Raw genomic sequence first — 21,465 nt, 5'->3', positions numbered from 1 at the left:
AGGCAATCAGCCATGGCATTATTTTACTCCTTGATGTGTTTAATGTCAGTTGTGAACTCTAATATGTAGCCACCTGGTTCCTGCCACGCAGACCCGGGTCTGACATTTTGGCCATCACATGCACAAGGGGTTTGGGGTGTGCTGTGAAATGATGACCCTGTAGTGGAAAATGAAAAAGGCGGACAGCCAGATAGAGACAGAGAAGCTCACAGTCACACGTGCTGTACTTCCTTTTGGGGGTGGGGGGGGGGGAACAGAGCTGACAGCTGAAGAAGGGAGCAGCTGTCACAAGCCCCCGACCAAATGTTTGTGCACAGCACCCATAGCATAGTCTGAAGCATCAGTATAATGGCTATGGGTGCATTGAGGAGCTGGGTCACATTGGATAGAGCTCATTTAGTGACTCATCAAATGCTCTGGTCGTGTCCGCTGACCAGTCAAGCACGCGATTAGAGGCATTGCCTTTAAGCACATTATACCAGGTGAGTAAAAGTTCAGCAGCTTACAGAATGACAGACATTCACCATGCCGAAAAACTCTTGTAGGTTTTCACTTGTAGGGAAATCCAAAGTAGTGCGAGCTTTTTTATGGGAGGATTTTACCACATTCTGCAAAGATGTGATGGCCGAGAAGGGCAATGGTTGACAACCCAAACTGGCATATAGCAGGATTAATAATCGACCCATGTTGGCTTAAGTGCTTGAAAAGTCTGTGCATATGTGATAAGTGTTTGGATTTGGATGTACTGGTGACAAGTATGTCATCCAGATAAACAACAAGAAAATCTAAGTCTTTTAATAGAGTTCATTAGCTGTTGGAAAGTCTGAGCTGCATTTTTCAATGCAAATAGCAAGTGTAGAAAACTCAAAGGGGCAAACTGGATCATCACAGTGGTTTTGGGAATGTCCTCTAGCACATAGGCACCTGACTTTAGAAAAAATTAACTTGCTGGCTAAACATAAAGTCTTGGATGTGTGGGTCCAGGTAATGATCAGGGAGGAGGTGGTGACCTTGTTAAGGCATCGGTAATCACCTCATGTGCAGCAACTATGCTTTTCTGGGTCCAATCTACGCACATGGGCATGGACTTGTGGGCCAGTTGTGGAGATGTGGTGGTTGACCCCATGTTTTGTGACTGTTGTGGGGAATGTAGGTTTGGGAATTTGCCCAGCAGATGAGTAAATTCACATTTGATGGTGCATGCACTTGACAAAGTCATCCTGGGGAACTTACTGGGGGAACAGGGTTAACGACCCAAATTCCAATGACATCCAAAAGCTGACAGCTTTTGATCAATTGGGCACACAGGAAATCTGCACTGAGCAGAGGTCTAGCCACTTAGCAAGGACAAAGTCCCACGTGTTACGTCACTCACTGAAGTAGAGCATCCTCCATCGTGTCCTGTAAGTCTGGATCCTGTTGTCGGTGGCCTCCAGCAAGGTTTCACTGTCCTTTGCCTTCTGATCAATAGGTGATGCTGGCAGCACACTCATTTGAATTCTCATGTCACAAAAGCAGCGTTGCCCTGTCAGTAATGAACAGTCGACGACCCTGGCAGCCGGAACCCGTGGCGTTCACAGACCTCTGATGTCCCGATGCATTGGCACAGTCAAAGCTGCAAGATGGCTGGCACTTCTTGGCATTTGGACCAAAGCGAGCGAGGTAAAGGCACAGACACAGTGTTGTCTCTTCTGCAGCCACAGGGCTGCGTGTTCTGGAGCCCCTGCTATCGGGCTTACTGAGGCAGGGAAAGGAGGAGGAATTATGCACTTCTGCCTGGCTAAGACGGTCAGCCATTTTAGCAAGCTTCTATAGTCCTTCATAGGTGCATTAACAAGAGCTCTTTAAAAGTAAAACAAGGATGGTGATTTCTCAGGAGAGACAGCATGTGGTCCATTAGCTCTGAAGGTCTAGCATCCCCCAGGCTGGGCAAGGAGAGCAACTGCTTGGCGCTTTCAGACTTCGATAGTTCAGAAGTCTGTAGTAGGTGAGTCTTCAGCGTGCCATATTTTTCCAGCTGAAGAGGGTGTTGAAGCTGGCTTATCGCTCTTACTGCTGTGGAATACAGAGCGACACTAACACATAGTAATATCTGGAGCAGTCCACAGCCATTCCTCACATCACGAACTGGGCCAAATCTTGTACAAATCAAGCAAAAGCATTTTGCTCCCAAAGCGACTGCATTGGCTGACATGTTGAATAACTCTGGATTCGTCCTGGAGCATCATGGTCACCAATGTAGGTTTTAGTAAATAAAACAGCAGAGGGGTTTTATGTTTGAAGGAAATCGTAAAAGCTCCTTTATTGTCCTCCAAACACAGAACATAAAGTGCAGTACAAAACCACGTCATTTTGTCAGACCAGCCGCTTAAAATGAATCCCAACTTAATACTGGTGGTTGTGAATTTTGCATAAGTTTCCAGCCATTACCTTACCCTACAAGACCATAGGAGCAGAAGTAGACTACTTGGCCCATTGAGTATGTGCCAATCAAGACTAATCAAGGTAACAGTCTGGAGTGTGGTGGCAAGGGCTTAGTCCTTGCAGTCTTCCAAATCATCAAATGTGCAACAACAGCTTGTACAAAGACGTGTATTCATATAGTGTATTCATATAGTGTATTCATATTGTGTATTCATATCGTGTATTCTAAGATATTTTAAATACTTTACAGCTAAGGAAATAATTTTGAAGAGTACCCAGTGTTGTAGTAAAAGGAACAGCTGTACAACATTGAAATTTGCTTAGTGATGTTGCGTGAAGAATAATAGACGCATTAATGGAATAAGGGTGCCACGGCAGCCCTGCGGTTAGCATTACACTATTACAGCTCGCGGCTTTGGAGTTCACCCCTCCGTCCTCTGTAAGGAGTCTCTATTTGTCCAGTTGCTCTGGTTCCCTCCCAGTCCAAAGATACATCAGGTAGGTTAACTGGTCATGTTAAGTTGTTCAGTGATTCAGTTAGGGTTCAATCAGAGTTGTTGAGAGTAATAAATCTGTATATTAAAAAAATTCTCCTGTTCTTTTACAAAATGGCACTTCTGAAGAGCAGATGGTACTTCAATTTAAAGTTTCATTCAAGAGTCAGTACCTCAGTCAGTGTCTAAATCCTTTTCTATCAACCTCACATCCTCCCCACCCCCCATATCTCTTCCCTCTGACAAGAGTGAGATGGTCGATCTGATCTCCACAGGTTACACTCCCTCTTTGAGATTAAACCATCACAGACAACACTAATTTGGATAATCATCTCAGCAGCCTACACTGACACCATAAACCTTGCAGCTCTCTTTAAAAGCTCTGGGAGAGGGGGGAGTGATACCAGTTCACTCACGCCTTCCCTGCTCTCTACATTGACTCTATTCCTCCAGCAACACCCACTTCCTCCGGAAGTACCGAAACGTCACCGGAAATATCGGCCCCTAGCAATCAAGGCAGCTTCCTTAGCAACGGCGCCATCGGGGCTGAGATGCCGGTGCTGGTCAAAGATTACACTTGGGAGCAGGTGGAGTCCGAAGTGTTTATCACGGTGCCGCTGAAGGGGGTCAGCGCTGGAAAAGCGGACATCTTCTGTGCGGAGGATTACGTGAAGGCAAGGGAAGCAATGGCGGCATCAGGATCGGCGATGGAATTCAGGCAGTCTCCTGGGCAAGGGGTGGGGGGAAAGGGGGGTGGGGGTGGGGGGAAAGGGGGAGGGAAAAGGGGAGGGGAGAGGGGAGGGGGAGGGGAGGGGAGAGGGGAGGGGGAGGGGAGGGGAGGGGAGAGGGGAGGGGGAGGGGAGAGGGGAGGGGGAGGGGAGGGGAGGGGGGAGGGGGGAAAGGGGAGAGGGGGGAGGGGGGAAAGGGGAGCGGGGAGAGGAGGGGAAAGGGGAGGGGAGAGGAGGGAAAAGGGGAGGGCAGAGAGGGGGAGAGGAGGGGAAAGGGGAGGGGAGAGGGGAGGGCAGGGGGAGAGAATGGGAAAGGGGAGGGCAGAGGGGGAGAGAATGGGAAAGGGGCGGGCAGCGAGGGGAGAGAAGGGGAAAGGGGAGGGCAGCAAGGGGGAGAGAAGGGGAGGGGGAGGGTTGAGGGTAGAGAAGAGGAGGAGAGAAAGGGCGAAGAAGAGGAAGGCAGATGGGGGTGCACATGAAAGGATGGAAATGGACCAACAAAGAGGAGAATCAAAAGTTTGGCTATTTAGTAAGCTCCTGGCAGATTTTTTACCTAATATGTTGCTGTCTTGTGCTGACCATTTATTTATCCCTTCAGTCCTTAATACAGTAAACAAAAATCCACAGTGTTTTGAATATTCTCATTGACTTAACCTTCGTTTTCTTTTAATAGAGATTTAAAATTTTCAAGAACCAATGGGAGAGGAAATCTCTTATTTGCTCCAAACCTAAACTTGCTATTCTGCAACTGTAATATTTTCTGTTCCCTCCAGCCAGCGAGACATCATCCCTTCATCTATTGTATCAATGCAGTCATCTGTGGATGCAAAATCATCTTTGAATATAGGCTGGTCTTTTTAACTTATGCTGATTTAAAAGAAAAACTGTGATCTTGAGAATCATTTGAGCATATTTTTGAAGCACTCCCTTCTTTGTAAACGTACCTTTCCTCGTGGTTGCAATTTGACGTGTAGACAATATTCCAGGTTTATTTGTGCCAGGGCTCTGTAAATTAGGTAAGGTATTTCAAGAACTGAATTCATCTTGTTATAAACAATCTTTGTCTTCCTAATCACTTGTAGGACATGTACACCCAGGTTCCTCTGACCATTGGACAATATGACATGGCAGCAGAGTTAGGCCATTTAGCCCATCGAGTCAGATTGGATGCCTGTTATCGCTGTCAGCCCATTTTGCTGCCTTCACCCCATAACTTTTGCCGCCCTTACAAATCAAGAACCTATCAACCTCTGTTTTAAATATAACCAATAACTTGATATCCACAGCAGTCTGTGGCAGCAGATTCCACAGATTCACCACCTTCTGGCGAAAGAACTTCCACCTAGCTTTGTTTTAAAGTGCCTTCCTTGTACTTTGAACCTGTGCCCCCTGGTCCTAGACCACCAACTATAGGAAACATCCTCTCCTCAGTATTCAATAGATTTCAATGCGATTCCCCCTCATCCTTCTAAACTCCGGTAATTACAGGCCCAGACCCATCAAATGCATCTTATGCATTAACACTTTCATTCCCGGGAACGTTATCAGGAAACTTCTCTGGACTGTCTCTAACACCAGCATATCCTTTCTTAGAAAAGTGGACCAAAACTGCTTACGGTACTCCAAGTGTGATCTGACCAATGCCTTATTAAGACTCAGCATTATGTTCTTGATTTATACTCTAGTCCTTTCAAAATGGATGCAAACATTGCAGTTGCTTTCCTTACCACTGACTCAACCTGTAACTTAACCTTTAGGAATCCTACATCAGGACTCCCAAGTCCCTTTGCACCTTCAATTTCTGAATTTGCTCCCCATTTAAAAAATAGTTAACACCTTTATTTTCTCTACCAAAGTGCATGACCATTTACTTCCCTACACTATATTCTAGCTGCCACTTCTTTGCCCATTCTCTAATTCCTTCTGCAGACTCCCTTTTTCCTCAACACTGACTGGCCCTCCGCCTATCTTTTTATCTTCTGCAAACCTGGCCCATCACCGACCCTTGCAGAACAACACTAGTCACTGGCAGCCAATCAGAAAAACATAGAAAATAGGTGCAGGAGTAGGCCATTTGGCCCTTCGAGCCTGCACCGCCATTCAGTATGATCATGGCTGATCATCCAACTCAGAACCCTGTACCTGCTTTCTCTCCATACCCCCTGATCCCTTTAGCCACAAGGGCCATATCTAACTTCCTCTTAAATATAGCCAATGAACCAGCCTCAACTGTTTCCTGTGGCAGAGAATTCCACAGATTCACCACTCTCTGTGTGAAGAAGTTTTTCCTCATCTCGGTCCTAAAAGGCTTCCCCTTTATCTTTAAACTGTGACCCCTCGTTCTGGGCTTCCCCAACATCGGAAACAATCTTCCTGCATCTAGCCTGTCCAATCCCTTTAGAATTTTATACGTTTCAATAAGATCCCCCCTCAATCTTCTAAATTCCAGTGAGTATAAGCCTAGTTGATCCAGTCTTTCTTCATATGAAAGTCCTGCCATCCCAGGAATCAATCTGGTGAACCTTCTCTGTACTCCCTCTATGGCAAGAATGTCTTTCCTCAGGTTAGGGGACCAAAACTGCACACAATATTCTAGGTGCAGTCTCACCAAGGCCTTGTACAACTGCAGTAGAACCTCCCTGCTCCTGTACTCAAATCCTTTTGCTATGAATGCCAACATACCATTTGCCTTTTTCACCGCCTGCTGTACCTGCATGCCCACCTTCAATGACTGGTGTACAATGACACCCAGGTCTCATTGCATCTCCCCTTTTCCTAATCGGCCACCGTTCAGATAATAATCTGTTTTCCTGTTCTTGCAACCAAAGTGGATACCTCACATTTATCCACATTAAATTGCATCTGCCATGAATTTGCCCACTCACCTAACCTATTCAAGTCACCCTGTATCCTCTTAGCATCCTCCTCACAGCTAACACCGCCGCCCAGCTTTGTGTCATCTGCAAACTTGGAGATGCTGCATTTAATTCCCTCGTCTAAATCATTAATATATATTGTAAACAACTGGGGTCCCAGCACTGACCCTTGCGGTACCCCACTAGTCACTGCCTGCCATTCTGAAAAGGTCCCGTTTACTCCCACTCTTTGCTTCCTGTCTGCCAACCAATTCTCTATCCACATCAATACCACACCCCCAATACCGTGTGCTTTAAGTTTGCACACTAATCTCCTGTGTGGGACCTTGTCAAAAGCCTTTTGAAAATCTAAATATACCACATCCACTGGCTCTCCCCTATCCACTCTACTAGTTACATCTTCAAAAAATTCTATAAGATTCGTCAGACATGTTTTTCCTTTCACAAATCCATGCTGACTTTGTCCAATGATTTCACCTCTTTCCAAATGTGCTGTTATCACATCTTTGATAATCGACTCTAGCATTTTCCCCACCACTGATGTCAGACTAACCGGTCTATAATTCCCCGGTTTCTCTCTCCCTCCTTTTTTAAAAAGTGGGGTTACATTAGCCACCCTCCAATCCTCAGGAACTAATCCAGAATCTAAGAAGTTTTGAAAAATTATCACTAATGCATCCACTTGGGCTATTTCCTTAAGCACTCTGGGATGCAGACCATCTGGCCTTGGGGATTTATCTGCCTTTAATCCCTTCAATTTACCTAACACCACTTCCCTACTAACATGTATTTATCCTCCATCTCACTAGACCCTCGGTCCCTTACTATTTCCGGAAGATTATTTATGTCCTCCTTAGTGAAGACAGAACCAAAGTAGTTATTCAATTGGTCTGCCATGTCTTTGTTCCCTATGATTAATTCATCTGTTTCTGACTGTAAAGGACCTACATTTGTCTTGACCAATCTTTTTCTTTTCACGTATCTATAAAAGCTTTTACAGTCAGTTTTTATATAAAGCCTCCTTTATTCCCATTCTTTTTCTCCTGCTAGTCAGCCAATCCTTTTTCCGTACTAGTATGTTTCCTGTAATACCATGGGCTCCTATCTTGTTTGGCAGCCTAATATATAGCACCTTGTCAAACTCCTGAAAATCCAAGTAAACATAGAAGAGTACAGCACAGGAACAGGCTGTATGGCCCACAATGTTGTGCTGAACATCAAAAATACCCAAACACTAATTCTTCCTGTCCATATCCCTCCATCTTCCCTACATCCATGTCCCTATCTAAACATCTCTTAAAAGCCTCTAATGTATTTGCCTCTACCACCATCAGGCAGTGCATTCCAGGCATCCACCACTCTCTGAGTAAAAAAAACTTGCCCCTTACATCCCCCTTGAACCTATCCTCTCACCTTTAATGCATGCCCTCCGTTATTAGACATTTCAATCCTGGGTACAGATTGTCTCTCTCCACTCTATCTATGCCCATCATAATCTTGTAAAGCTCTTATTGGATCTCCCCTCAACCTCCGACACTCCAGAGAAAACAACCCAAGTTTATCCAGCTTCTCATGATGGCACATGCCTTCTAAACCAGCCAGCATCCTGGAAAACCTCTTCTGCGCCCTCTCTAAAGCCTCTAAATCCTTCCTGTAGTGAGGTGACCAGAACTGTGTTTGTCCAATCCTTTCATTACAGTACATACCCTTGAATCAGGCCAGCATCCTGGTAAACCTCTTCTGCGCCCTCTCTAAAGCCTCTAAATCCTTCCTGTAGTGAGGTGACCAGAACTGTGTTTGTCCAATCCTTTCATTACAGTACATACCCTTGAATCAGGCCAGCATCCTGGTAAACCTCTTCTGCGCCCTCTCCAAAGCCTCTAAATCCTTCCTGTAGTGAGGTGACCAGAACTGTGTTTGTCCAATCCTTTCATTACAGTACATACCCTTGAATCAGGCCAGCATCCTGGTAAACCTCTTCTGCGCCCTCTCCAAAGCCTCTAAATCCTTCCTGTAGTGGGACGACCAGAACTATTCACAAGGCTCTAGATGTGGCCGAACCAGAGTTTTATAAAGTTGCAACATAACCTCTTGGCTTTTGAACTCAATGTCTGGACTAATAAAAACAAGCATTCCATAAGCCTTCTTAACCACCTTATTGACTTGTGTAGCCACTTTTGCGGAGCTATGAACTTGGATCCTGAAATCTCTCTGCTCGGCAACACTGTTCAGGATCTTGCCCTTAACAATGTACTGTCTCCTTGCATTTGCCCCACCAAGGTGCAACACCTCACATTTATCTGGGTTAAACGCCATCTGCCATTTCTCAGCCCGTATCTGTAACTGGTCGATAATGTGCTCTATTCTTTGCCAGTCTTCCCATATCTACCTTCTGCACAAAGCCTGCTCCCATTTGGGTAATCAGGGTAGCACTGTGAGGATCATATTTCTTGATTTCTCGTGCCTCCATGAGGGAAAAGCTCTGTTCAATGCAGATTGGCACTGAATTGGATCCTGGGTAATGTACTACCTGACCAGCAGAACTCAGTTGGTGTGGCTTCAGAGCTGTGTGTCAGACGTGGTTATAAGTAGCACTGGGGCCCCACAGAGGACTGTATTGGTTCCCTTCTTGCTTACCCTGTATACCTAGAACTTTAGATACAACACTGAGTCATGTCGTCTGCAGAAATTCTCTGATGACTCAGCAGTGGTTGGGTGTATAAAGGGAGGACGGGAGGATGAATACAGGGCCCTGGTGGAGGACTTTGTCAAATGGTACAAGCTGAATCATCTGCAGCTGAACATCAGTAAGACAAAGGAGATGGTGATGGACTTTAGGAAGGCTAAGCCTGCACTGCTCCCTGTCACTATTGATGGTGAGGACATGGATGTGGTGAGGAACTACGAATACCTGGGGGTGAATCTGGATTTCAGACTTGAGTGCAGCATCAACACAGAGAGACTGTGTACAAGAAGGGCCAGAGTCGCCTCTAATTCCTGAGGAGACTGAGGTCCTTTGGAGTATGCAGGTCTCTCCTTCACATGTTCTACTAGTCTGTTGTCGCCAGTACAATCTTCTATGCAATGGTTTGCTGGAGCAATGGCACCAACATGGGTGATACCAACAGGCTCGATAAACTGATTAGAAAGGCTGGCTCTGTAATAGGAGTCAAACTGGACACAATGGAGGCTGTGGTAGAACAAAGGAACCTATGGAAAATCCTGGCAATGGTGGACAATGTTTCTTACCCTTTGCATGCCACCTTAGCTGAACAGAGGACACTTTCAGTAATAGACTAAGACAGCTGCGCTTCTCCAAAGAGGCTGCATGAGGTCATTGTTACCCTCGGCCATTAGCCTTTATATTGAGTCAACCTATAGCCAGGGAAGTGATGATCCCCTCCTGTTAGATTGTTTGAGGTAACTTATTTTTTATTCTTTCTTACTTCTGTTCTGATATTTGTATATCTGCACACTTGTAATGCACAGATCCCTGTGGAACTCCATTAATTACAGAACTCCAGCTCGAATAATTTCTTTCAACCACTACCCTGTCTTCTGGACAGTTCTGAATACAAACAGTCAATTTTCCATAGATCCCATGCATCTTAATCTTCTGGATTAGTCTTACATGAGGCACTTTGTCAAATGCCTTACTAAAATCCATCTAGACACCATCCACTGTGCTACTCTCATCAGTCTGTCTTGTCACCTTGTCAAAAACTCAATCAAGTTGGTAATGCAACAACCCTATTGTTTTTACACGTTTCCTTAATCTAATTACATATCTGTTCCTCAATGTCCCGGTGGCTATTACGGGATCTTTAGTACAAGCCCATTAGTGTGACTGCACCCTTCGTATTCCTGAGGTCCACCCAGATGGACTCAGTGTCTGACCCCTGAATTATGTCTCCACTGAGAGCAGCTGTGATATTGTCCTAATTAGTAGGGCAACTCTACCTCCTCTTTAACCTCCTCCTCTTATCCTTTCTAAAACATTGAAAACCTGGTACATTAATCTCCCATTCCTGCTCCCTCTCAACCAAGTTTCAGTAATGGCTACAAAATTGTAGTTCCATGTACTAATCCATGCTCTAACCTCATTATCCTTACCCATAATACTCCTAGCATTAAAATATACACACTTTGAACTATCCGACCCATCATACCTGTTATTTCGATTTTGCCTTTCAATACTTTTCCTGACATCCACCTTCTGGTCTGATCCTTCCCTTACTGACCTGAGGCTCCTGTTTCCAGACCCTAAAAAGCTATTTTAAACTCTCCCGAGTAACATTAACAACCCTCCCAGCCAGGATATTGGTTCCCCTCCACTGACTCTCCTTTTTCTATCCTGCTTGTTATTTCCTGAAAGAGTTCTAACAGATTTGTCAGGCAAGATTTCTCTTTAAGGAAATCATGCTGACTTCAGTCTAATTATCATATTCCACCAAGTACCCCAAAACCTCATCCTTAATAATGGACTCCAACATCTTCCCAACTACTGAAGTCCATTTAACTGGCCTATAATTTCCTGTCTTTTGCCTCCCTCCCTTTTAAAGATTGGAGTGACATTTGCAATTTCCAAGACCTCCAGAACAATTCCAGAATCCATTGATTCTTGAAAGATAATTACTAATGCTTCCACAATTTCTTCAGCTACCTCTTTGAGTACATGGGGTGTAGTTCATCTGGTCCAGGTAACCTTTCAGCTTCCCAAGCACCTTCTCCTTAGTAGCAAGTAGCAGTAGGCACTTATGCCCATTGACACTTGATTTCTGGCATATTGCTAGTGTCTTCTAGTGTGACACAAAATACTTAATCCACAATTTCTTTGTCCTCCATTTATTACCTCTCCAGCATCATTTTCCAGCTGTCTGATATCCACTCTCACCTCTCTTTTACCTTTTATATATCTGAGAAGATGTTTGGCATTCTCTTTTACCTTATTAGGTATCTTACCTTCATATTTAATTTTTTGTCCTTATTGCTTTTTTTTGTTGCTTCTGAGCATCTTTTAACCTGTTGTGATTTAAAAGGCAGGTAGCCTCAAAATGGTTGACCTCACATTCGTGCCAGTGTCAAGGATGTCTCTGAATGGGCAGAGAACACACTGAAAGGAAAGGCTGATCAGCCAGAGACCATGAAGCTATTAGTACCAATAGCATAGTCAAAAAGAGGAATGAGACTGCAAAAAGAATTTGGGGAATTTGATAGAAAATTATAAATCAGGACCTCTATTGGTTTTTTTTTACCAAGATACAGTGAAAAGCTTGTCTTGCTTACTGTATATACAGATCAAATCATTACACTGTACATTTGTGCTAGGCAAATGATCTCCTCTTCATTGTCAACAAGACAGGAGATGGCTGTTGTCTTTAGGAGAACGCGCATCACTCACACCTCACCCCCCCCCCCCCCTTACATCAGCAGCACAGCAGTGAAAACTGAGCAGTTTCAAACTCCTGGGACTGCACATCTTGCACAACCTTTCATGGTCCCTGAACACATTCTACACAGTCAGGAAAGCTCAGCAATGCAGCTACTTTCTGAGGAAGTTGAAGAAAAGTGACCATGCTCATCTATATTCATGTCATGTCAGATGTGCAGTGGAGAGCATCCTAACAAGATGCATCACTGCATGGTACAGAAACTGCACTGCAGAGGACAGGAAGGCCATACAACAGGGTTGTAAAAGCTGCCCAACGCATCCCTGGCACCAGCCTACCCACCATCAAGGATGTTTATTCAGCAAGGTGCCAGAAAAGGGCCAATAACATCATGAAGGATCCCACCCACCCTGCTGATGGACTGTTTGTCTCACTCCCATCAGGGAGGAAGCAATGTAGCATGCATTCCAGGACCACCAGACTCAAAAAAAGAACAGTTACTTTCCCCAGCAGTAAGGCTAATCAACACCTCTACCCACTACTGAACCCGCCACAATCCCAACCACCACTACCTCATCATTTCCTGTCAGTCATCTTATGTACAGACATTCCTGTGTCTAGCATCATTTTGTGGACATATAACCAATCTATATCAGTTTTCTTATGTATTTATATTTTGTTTTATTATTGCATTCTTTATCTTATGGTGTTTTTTTGTGGTGCATTGGATCTGGAGTGACAATTATTTCATTCTCCTTTACACTTGTGTACAGGAAATGACGCTAAACAGGGTTGAATGTTGAACTAGAATACAGTAAATAATAATTCAGAATAAAATGTAAAGTCTACCGAAAGACTGCAGTGCAGGTAAACAATAAAAGTGCAAGATCCTAACAAGGTAGATTGTGAGGCCAAGAGTCTATCTTATCATACAAGCGGTCTGTTCAAAAGTCTGATAACAGAAGCTTTCCTTGAGCCTGGTAGTATGCGCCTTCAGGCTTTTGTATCTTCAACAAAAGACAAAAAGAAAGAATGTCCAGGGTTGGTGGAGATTTTGATTATGCTGGCTGCTTTAAGGATCGAGAATCAACTTCATTCATCATATGCATTTACATGTATGAGAAATTTACTGTGCTTTATTGGAGCTACATGCCGCAAAAATTAACAACATTCAACAATTATAAAAAGTAAAGAATTATATAAAAATAAAGTTAGAAGTGTGGTACTGAATGAAATGTACATAAATGCATAGATAGTTGCATGTATTTACAATGTAAACAGCATTATAAAAGTGCTTTTAAGTGTTTACAGTGCAATAACTGAGGTAGTAGGTAGAGGGGCGTGGTGGGTTAACTAGAATTAGTCATCAGAAATGTTTTGCTTTTGGAATTGGTAATGGACTGATGGTCTTTCCAAACTGAATGACAACTTACTGAGGTAGAAATAAGTCTAGAGAGAGTCCACAGAGGGAAGGCTGGCTCCTGTGATGTGCTGAGCTAAGCTTTAAATTGTAATCATAAGACCATTAAGACGTAAGAGCAGATTTTGGTGATTTGGCTATCAGAACTGCTCTGCTATTTGATCATGGCTGAATTATTATCCCTCTCAACCCTGTTCTCCTGCCTTTTGCACGTAACCTTTGACACCCATACTAATGAAGAACTTATCAACTTCTAGTTTAAATATATCTAATGACTGGCCTCTACAGCTGTCTGTGGCAATGAATTCCACAGATTCACCATCCTCTGGCTAAAGAAATTCTTCTTTATCTCTGTTCTAAAGGGACGTTCTTTCTGAGGCTGGGACTGCTGTCCTCTCCACATCCACTCTATTCAAGCCTTTCAACGTTCAATAGGTTTCAATAAAATTTCCCGTCATTCTAAATTCCAGCAAGTACAGTCCCAGAGTCATCAAATGCTCTTATATGTTAACCCTTTTATTCTTGGGATCATTCTTGTGAATCTCCTTTGGACTAGAAACATGGAAGATGTACAGCACAATACAGGCCCTTCAGCCCACAATGCTGTGCTGAACAAGTACTTATTTTAGAAATTACCTAGGGTTACCCATAGCCCTCTATTTTTCTAAGCATGCACCTATCCAGGAGCCTCTTAAAAGACCCTATTGTATCCACCTCCACCACAGTCATTGGCAGCCCATTCCACGCACTCACCACTTACTGCGTAAAAAAATCTTACCCCTGACATCCCCTCTGTACCTACTTCCCAGCACTGTAAAACAGTGTCCTCTCATGTCAGCCATTTCAGCCCTGGGGAAAAGCCTCTGACTATCCACATAATCAATGCCCCTCATCATCTTGTACATTTCTATTGGGTCACCTCTCATCCGCTATTGCTCCAAGGGGAAAAGGCCAAGTTCACTCAACCTATTCACATAAGGCACGTTCCCCAATCTAGGCAACATCCTTGTACATCTCCTCTGCACCCTTTCAATAGTTTCCACATCCTTCCTGTAGTGAGGTGGCCAGAACTGAGCACAGTACTCCATGTGGGGTCTGACCAGGGTTCAGTACAGGTGTAACATTACCTCTCAGCTCTTGAACTCAATCCCACGATTGATGAAGGCCAATGCACTGTATTCCTTCTTAACCACAGAATCAAACTACACAGCAGCTTTGAGTGTCCTATGGACTCGGACCCCAAGATCCCACTGATCCTCCACACTACCAAGTATCTTACCATTTATACTATATTCTGCCATCATATTTGACCTACCAAAATGAATGACCTCACACTTATCTGGGTTGAACTCCATCTGACACTTCTTAGCCCAGTTTTGCATCTTATTGATGTCCTACTTTTGACAGCCCTCCACACTATCCACAACACCCCCAACTTTTGTGTTATCAGCAAATTTACTAACCCATCCCTCCACTTCCACATCCAGGTCATTTATAAAAATCATGAAGAGAAGGGGTCCCTGAACAGATCCCTGAGGTACACCATTGGACACCAACCTCCATATAGAATATGTCCCATCTACAGCCACTCTTTGCCTTCTGTGGGCAAGCCAATTCTGGATCCACAAAGCAATGTCCCCTTGGGTCCCATACCGCCTTACTTTCTCAATAAGCCTTGCATGGAGTACCTTATCAAATACCTTGCTGAAATCCATATACACTACATTGGATTCTCTCCAATGGCAATACATCCTCTCATAATAAGAGGCCCACAACTGCTCATATTATTCCAAGTGCAATCTGAACAATGCCTTCAACTATTAATCTTAATACTTTATAACATCTCAGCAATTAATCTCAGGATTAATCCCTGTGCTACATGCTAGCTAAGCAAGAAATATGAGCAGAGTGCAGGTCAATGCATGGCTAGAGAGCCAGTGTAAGAGAGAAGTTTTCAAATACTGTACCTATATCGACGTGTTCTTTTCCAGGGCAGGTGGGACCTGTATGAGAAAGACATGTTGCACTTGAATTGGAAGAGGATATATTACATGCAAGAGGGAACTAGGAAAAGGGTAGGTTCACTCAAGGATATAAGAGGAAAATTAAGAATGGAACCAGAAAAAGTGGATGAGATCCTAAATGAGTACTTTGCATCAGTATTCACTAAGGAGAAGGGAGATGATAATGAGATCAATGAAGGATATGTTCATATCTAAAATCATGTTGATTATAAGAAAGAAGAGATATTGTGTTCCTTGAAAAGTGTTAAGATGGATAAGTTCCTGGGCCAGATAGAATTTATTTCTGGATTTTGAAGGTGGCAAGGAGGAGATTGGGATCTTGACCTAGATCTTTGCATAGACCTAGATTTTAGCCACAGGCGAGGTGCCAAAAGACTGGAGACCTTTTGTTTAAAAAAGGCAACCAAGTTAAAACTAGGAATTAGTATGCCTTAAATCAGGGCTGGGGAAATTATTGTAGAAGATTCTTATGGACAGGATTTGCTTGCATTTGGAAAAAGAACATTGCATATCAGGGATAGTCCAAAGGGTTTTGTGTGGCGGAGATGCTGTCTCACAAATGTGACTGAGGTTTGAGGAGCTAATGAAGGTGGTTCATAAGGCTAGGGCAGTGGATGTTGTCTGCCATTCGACAGACCCCTTTTGGTAAATTGGTCACATTGAATTTTCAGTGAATTGGCTGGACTTGTAAAACAGAGGGTAGTGATGCATTCAGTGCTCCAGATGCGACCTGCTCCACATCGGTGAGATTTGATGTAGATTGATGGACCACTTTGTCTCTCACCTTTGCTCTTTTTGCAAAAAGCAAGATTTTCCAGTGGCCAACTATTTTCATTCCCACTCTGACATGTTGATCAATGTCCGCATCTACTGCCTCGATGAAATCACTCTCAGGTTGGAGAAACAATACCTTATATTCTGTTTGGTAGCTTCCACCCTGATGGCATGAACATTGATTTCTCCAGCTTCCAGTAAATTTCCCCCCTCCCCCTTTCATCTTCAATTCCCCACTCTGGCTGCCCTCTTACCTCTTCTCTTTTCACCATCACCTCCACCTGTGTCCCTCCTCCTTCCCCTTTTCCCATGGTCCATTCTCCGTTCCTATCAGATACCTTCTCCAGCCCTTTACCTTTTCCATCTATTGCCTCCCAGTCGGTTATTTCATCATCCTCTTTCATCTACGTGGCTTCACCTATCACTTTCTAGCTTCCTGTCCCCTCTTCTTATTCTGGCTTCTTTCCCCTTCCGTCCAGGCCCTGGTGAAGTGTCTTGGTCCAAAACCTCAACTGTTTATTCATCTCCAAAGATGCTGCCTCATCTGCTGAGTTCTTCTAGCACTTTGTGTTGCTCTGGAATTCCAGCAACTGCAGAACTTCTTATGCTTATGTAGTGGTAAAAGGTTGTTTTTTTTTTGACTAGAGATCTATGATCAGTGGTGTTGTGTAAAAATTAGTGGTGGGGGCTCTATTGTTTGTTTAAAAAAAAAGATTAGGATGAAAGTGTAGGTGGTCTCATGAGTAAGTTTGTAGAAGACATGGAAAGTGGTGGGATTGTATTGGGAAGTGGGATATAGATCAGTTGGCAATTTAGCTGGAGAAATGACAGATTTTAATGCTTTTAGGGAAGTTAAATGCAAGAGGAAAGTATACAGTAAATAGCAGGACTTGGGAAAATTGATATACAGAGGGATCTTGGAGTGCAAGCTCAACACAAGAGAATAGCATGATAAAGAATATTTATATAGCATGCTTTCTTTCATAGTCGGAAATGAAAATCAGTGTCATGCTGTAGCTGTATAAAACTTTGGTTAGGCCACATTTGGTATATTTTGTGCGATTATGGTCACCACACAGTAGGAAGGATGTGGTGTCTTTGGAGAGGGTGCAGACGAGATTCACCAGGATGAGTCATCGGGAACTACAACACAGGAACAGGTCTTTTTGCCCATCTAGTACATGGTACTCTGCCTAATCCCATGGACCTGCACCTGGACCATAGCCCTACATATGCTTCCCATCCATGTACTTAGCCAAGCTTCTCTTAAATGTTACAAACGAACCTACATCCATCATTTCCACTGGCAGCTCATTCCATACTCGTACCACCCTCTGAGTGAGGAGGTCTCGCTTTCATTTCCCCTTGATAATACAAGGTAATGTACAGCTCCATAAAATCCTGGTCAGACTACACTTGGAATATTGTGTTCAGTTCTGATCACTTCAGTATAGGAAGGATGTGGAAGCTTCAGAGAGGGTGCAGAGGAGATTAACCAGGATGGATTAGAGACTGTGTCTTGTGAGGGTAGCTTGAGTGAGGCAGGGCTTTTCTCTTTGGATTGAAGGAGGATGAGAAGTTAATTGAGAGATATTTGAACAAGGTGAAGAACAAGGCATAGGTCAAGTGGACAGCCAGAGACTTTTTCCTGGGATGGAAATAGCTGATACGACAGGGCATAATTTTAAAGAGATGGGTGGAAAATATAAAGAGGAGTCGAAGATGTGTTTCTCACGGAGAGTGGTGGGTTGGTGGAACACACTGCCAGATGTGGTGGTAGAGGCAGTTACATTAAGGATATTTAAGAAACTCTTGGATAGGTTTCAATAGGTACATTTTTAGAGAAATGTATACAATATATATCCTGAAATTCCTCTTCTTCTCAAACATGCACAAAAACAGAGGAGTGCCCCAAAGAATGAATGACAGTTAAGTGTTAGAACCCCAACCCCCCCCCCAACACCCCCCACCCATGCACAGGCAGTAGCAAGGCAACAGCCCTTCCCCTGCCCCACCAGCAAAAAGCACTGGTGCCCCCCATTGGACACTCAAGCGTGCAGCAAAGCATCAATAAGGACACAGACTTGCAGTACCCCAAAGACCACTTTTTCACCCAGTATCCAATATACCACAGGCGCTCTCTCTCTCTCACTCTCTCTCTCACTCTCTCTCTCACTCTCACTCTCTCACTCTCACTCTCTCACTCTCACTCTCACTCTCTCACACTCTCTCTCTCTCTCTCTCACTCTCACTCTCACTCTCACTCTCACTCTCACTCTCACTCTCTCTCACACGGGAAAACGAGGTGTCCCTGTTTCACAGCAAGAGAGGAAACATAACAAAACAACTCACTGATCTATGGTGTTAAAAGTCTGTTGCATCACTTTTTCTGAGCTCTATGCTGCTGGGCACACAGCCAACAGCAAGCCCGCTGCTTCTGATCTTCCTTGTTCTCCCGCGACGCATCTATCAACGGTAGCAGTACCAGCCTTGCATCTGTCTGCCTCCAGAACCATGAGCATCCAGCACCCTGAAGGCATGCTCATCTTCCAGGCCACGTCCTTGGCATACCGAGAAGCGACTGAGAGAGGGCCCCATTCCTGCAAAGAACCAAAGTCAGAGTGTAACCCCAGGTCAGGGTCTTCAAAAGCACCTTGAAAAGGAAAAAAAAGAGATATCAAAGATAGAAATAAAGCTGTTTCCGAAGATGCAAGCAAAGGAGTTGCCATTTAGCGCCATCGTCACTCAAGAGAGGCACATGGATGATAGAAAAATGGGGAAAAAGGGTTCAGTAGTACGAATAATCATCACAATTGGTTTCTTGTTTGGATGCAGTGGATGACCATGACTTCTGTGCCTCTTCATGCCCTTCGCTTTTCACAAAGTGTTGCAGAACCACCTTCCTGGCTGTTGGATCATAGTGTTGATCTCATCTACCACCTGTGCTGGAGCTGACTTCACATGCTAGGCCAGGTGCGTCCTTATCTCTCCAGGGTATGAGGCTGTCCAGCAACCCCCACCTGGTTTATCCCCCATGTCGAAGCTGTAAACAGGGGTGTGGTTGCTATCTCATGCAAACGGTTAGTTTGGAGAGATGAGTGCCTGGTGGGGACCAAAGGTGAGTAAGCTGCCCCGGAATGAACATGACAAACCCTTTCACCAGAGGTGCTACGCTCCCTGCACACCCCATACACATCCAAAATCCATGTTAATCCTCCCGAACCTCATTTTCTCCCCAAATGTCATGTGCCCACTTTCTTAATAATTGATTCCAGCATTTTTTTCTATTATCAATGTCAGGCTAACTGGTTTATATTTTCCATGTTTTCTTTCATTTTTAAATAGTGGACTTACATTTGCTATCTTCCAATCTGTGTGATCATTTCTGTGGAATTTTGGAAGACAGCTGGTGCATCACGGTCTCCTTATTTACCCCCTTCAAAACCAAAGGGTGTTGGTCATTAAGTCTTATAGGATTATGATGGTTCAATCCAATAATTTTCAGAAATTTTCTTAAGCTTCTCATTCACTCTAGTCCGGTTTCTCTCTAGTATTTTTAGGAAGTTGCATCTTTCTGAAAACACACACAAAGCACTTCTCTGCCATTTCCTTATCCAGCAATGCAGTTTCTCTTATTTGTAAGGTACCCACAATTTTAGCTAATCTTTTCCTTTTTAGATATATGTAATAGAAACTCTTGCAACTTATTTTTATTTTTCTTGATAACAGACTTGTATATTTTACTTCCCATTTTCTTTTCAATGTCCTCATCCTACTTGACAGAATTACAAAATTTTCTAATTTCCTCAATCTTGGTGCTGTTGTGGTAACATGTACTTTTTCTTTTGACCTAAAACTTTACTTAGTCTCTTAATAACCATGGCTAGCTCACATCAATAGGAGGGGGAGAGAAAGTTGAGGAGAAATGGAGGATAGGCCAAAGAGAGTTGGGAAGCAAGCAGAATGGTAGGGGAGAATAGAACAGGCAAAGACTGTAGGTCTGACACGGTGGTCAGCAGCACAGGAGCGCCACAGGGAACCGTACTCTCTCCGGTCCTGTTCACCCTGTACACATCAGACTTCCAATATAACTCGGAGTCCTGCCATGTGCAGAAGTTCGCTGATGACACGGCCATAGTGGGGTGTGTCAGGAATGGACAGGAGGATGAGTATAGGAAACTGATACAGGACTTTGTGATATGGTGCAACTCAAACTACCTGCGTCTCAATGTCACCAAGACCAAGGAGATGGTGGTGGACTTTAGGAGATCTAGGCCTCATATGGAGCCAGTGATCATTAATGGAGAATGTGTGGAGCAGGTTAAGACCTACAAGTATCTGGGAGTACAGTTAGACCAGAAGCTTGACTGGACTGCCAACACAGATGCCTTGTGCAGGAAGGCACAGAGTCGACTGTACTTCCTTAGAAGGTTGGCGTCATTCAATGTCTGCAGTGAGATGCTGAAGATGTTCTATAGGTCAGTTGTTGAGAGCGCCCTCTTCTTTGTGGTGGCGTGTTGGGGAGGAAGCATTAAGAAGAAGGACGCCTCACGTCTTAATAAGCTGGTAAGGAAGGCGGGCTCTGTCGTGGGCAAAGTACTGGAGAGTTTAACATCGGTAGCTGAGCGAAGGGCGCTGAGTAGGCTACGGTCAATTATGGAAAACCCTGAACATCCTCTACATAGCACCATCCAGAGACAGAGAAGCAGTTTCAGCGACAGGTTACTGTCGATGCAATGCTCCTCAGACAGGATGAAGAGGTCAATACTCCCCAATGCCATTAGGCTTTACAATTCAACTGCCAGGACTTAAGAACTTTTTTAAAGCTATTATTAATGCTTTTTGAGTTAGTGATTTAGATGCATATCATATTATTACTGAGTTAAGTATTGTATGTAATGAGTTTTTGCTACAACAAGTGTATGGGACATTGGAAAAAAATGTTGAATTTCCCCATGGGGATGAATAAAGTAACTATCTATCTATCTATCTATCTATCTAAGAGAAGGGGAAAAGTCCCTCTACTATTCTGTCTTCCTTTACGTGTTCTCTACAAATTAACTTCACATACATTTTCTTATTTCATAAATGTGTAAACTTGATTCTACAGGGAGGATAACGCACCCATGGCTGACAAGGGAAGTGAAAGACAAAAGCAAAAGAGAGGTCATACAATATAGAAAAAAATAGTGGGAAGCTAGAGGATTGGGAAGCTTTAAAAAAAACAAAAGAAGGCAACTAAAAAGCAATAAGTAGGAAAAAGATGAAATATGAAGGTAAGCTAGCCAATAATGTAAAAGAGGACAGCAATTTTTTTTTCAGATATATAAGGAGT

The 21,465-nt window shown here is 43.8% G+C and overlaps 1 protein-coding gene across 3 annotated transcripts in view; it reads left to right on the top strand.

The window, feature by feature from the left end:
* Positions 1 to 3,444: 3,444 nt before the first annotated feature.
* The window catches only part of dnaaf4 (dynein axonemal assembly factor 4), a 56,960-nt gene continuing 38,939 nt past the window's right edge, over positions 3,445 to 21,465 (top strand). For all 3 annotated transcript variants that reach the window (XM_073032839.1, XM_073032838.1, XM_073032837.1), the window contains exon 1: positions 3,445 to 3,592. In XM_073032839.1, coding sequence (XP_072888940.1) covers positions 3,470 to 3,592 — 123 coding nt within the window. In that variant the 5' untranslated portion in view covers positions 3,445 to 3,469. The remainder of the gene's footprint in view (positions 3,593 to 21,465) is intronic.

The sequence above is a fragment of the Hemitrygon akajei genome, chromosome 30 (assembly GCF_048418815.1).
Source record: "Hemitrygon akajei chromosome 30, sHemAka1.3, whole genome shotgun sequence".
NCBI lineage: Eukaryota > Metazoa > Chordata > Chondrichthyes > Myliobatiformes > Dasyatidae > Hemitrygon > Hemitrygon akajei.
Note: the sequence above shows the minus strand (reverse complement) of the source record. Positions and strands in the feature narration are given on the sequence as shown.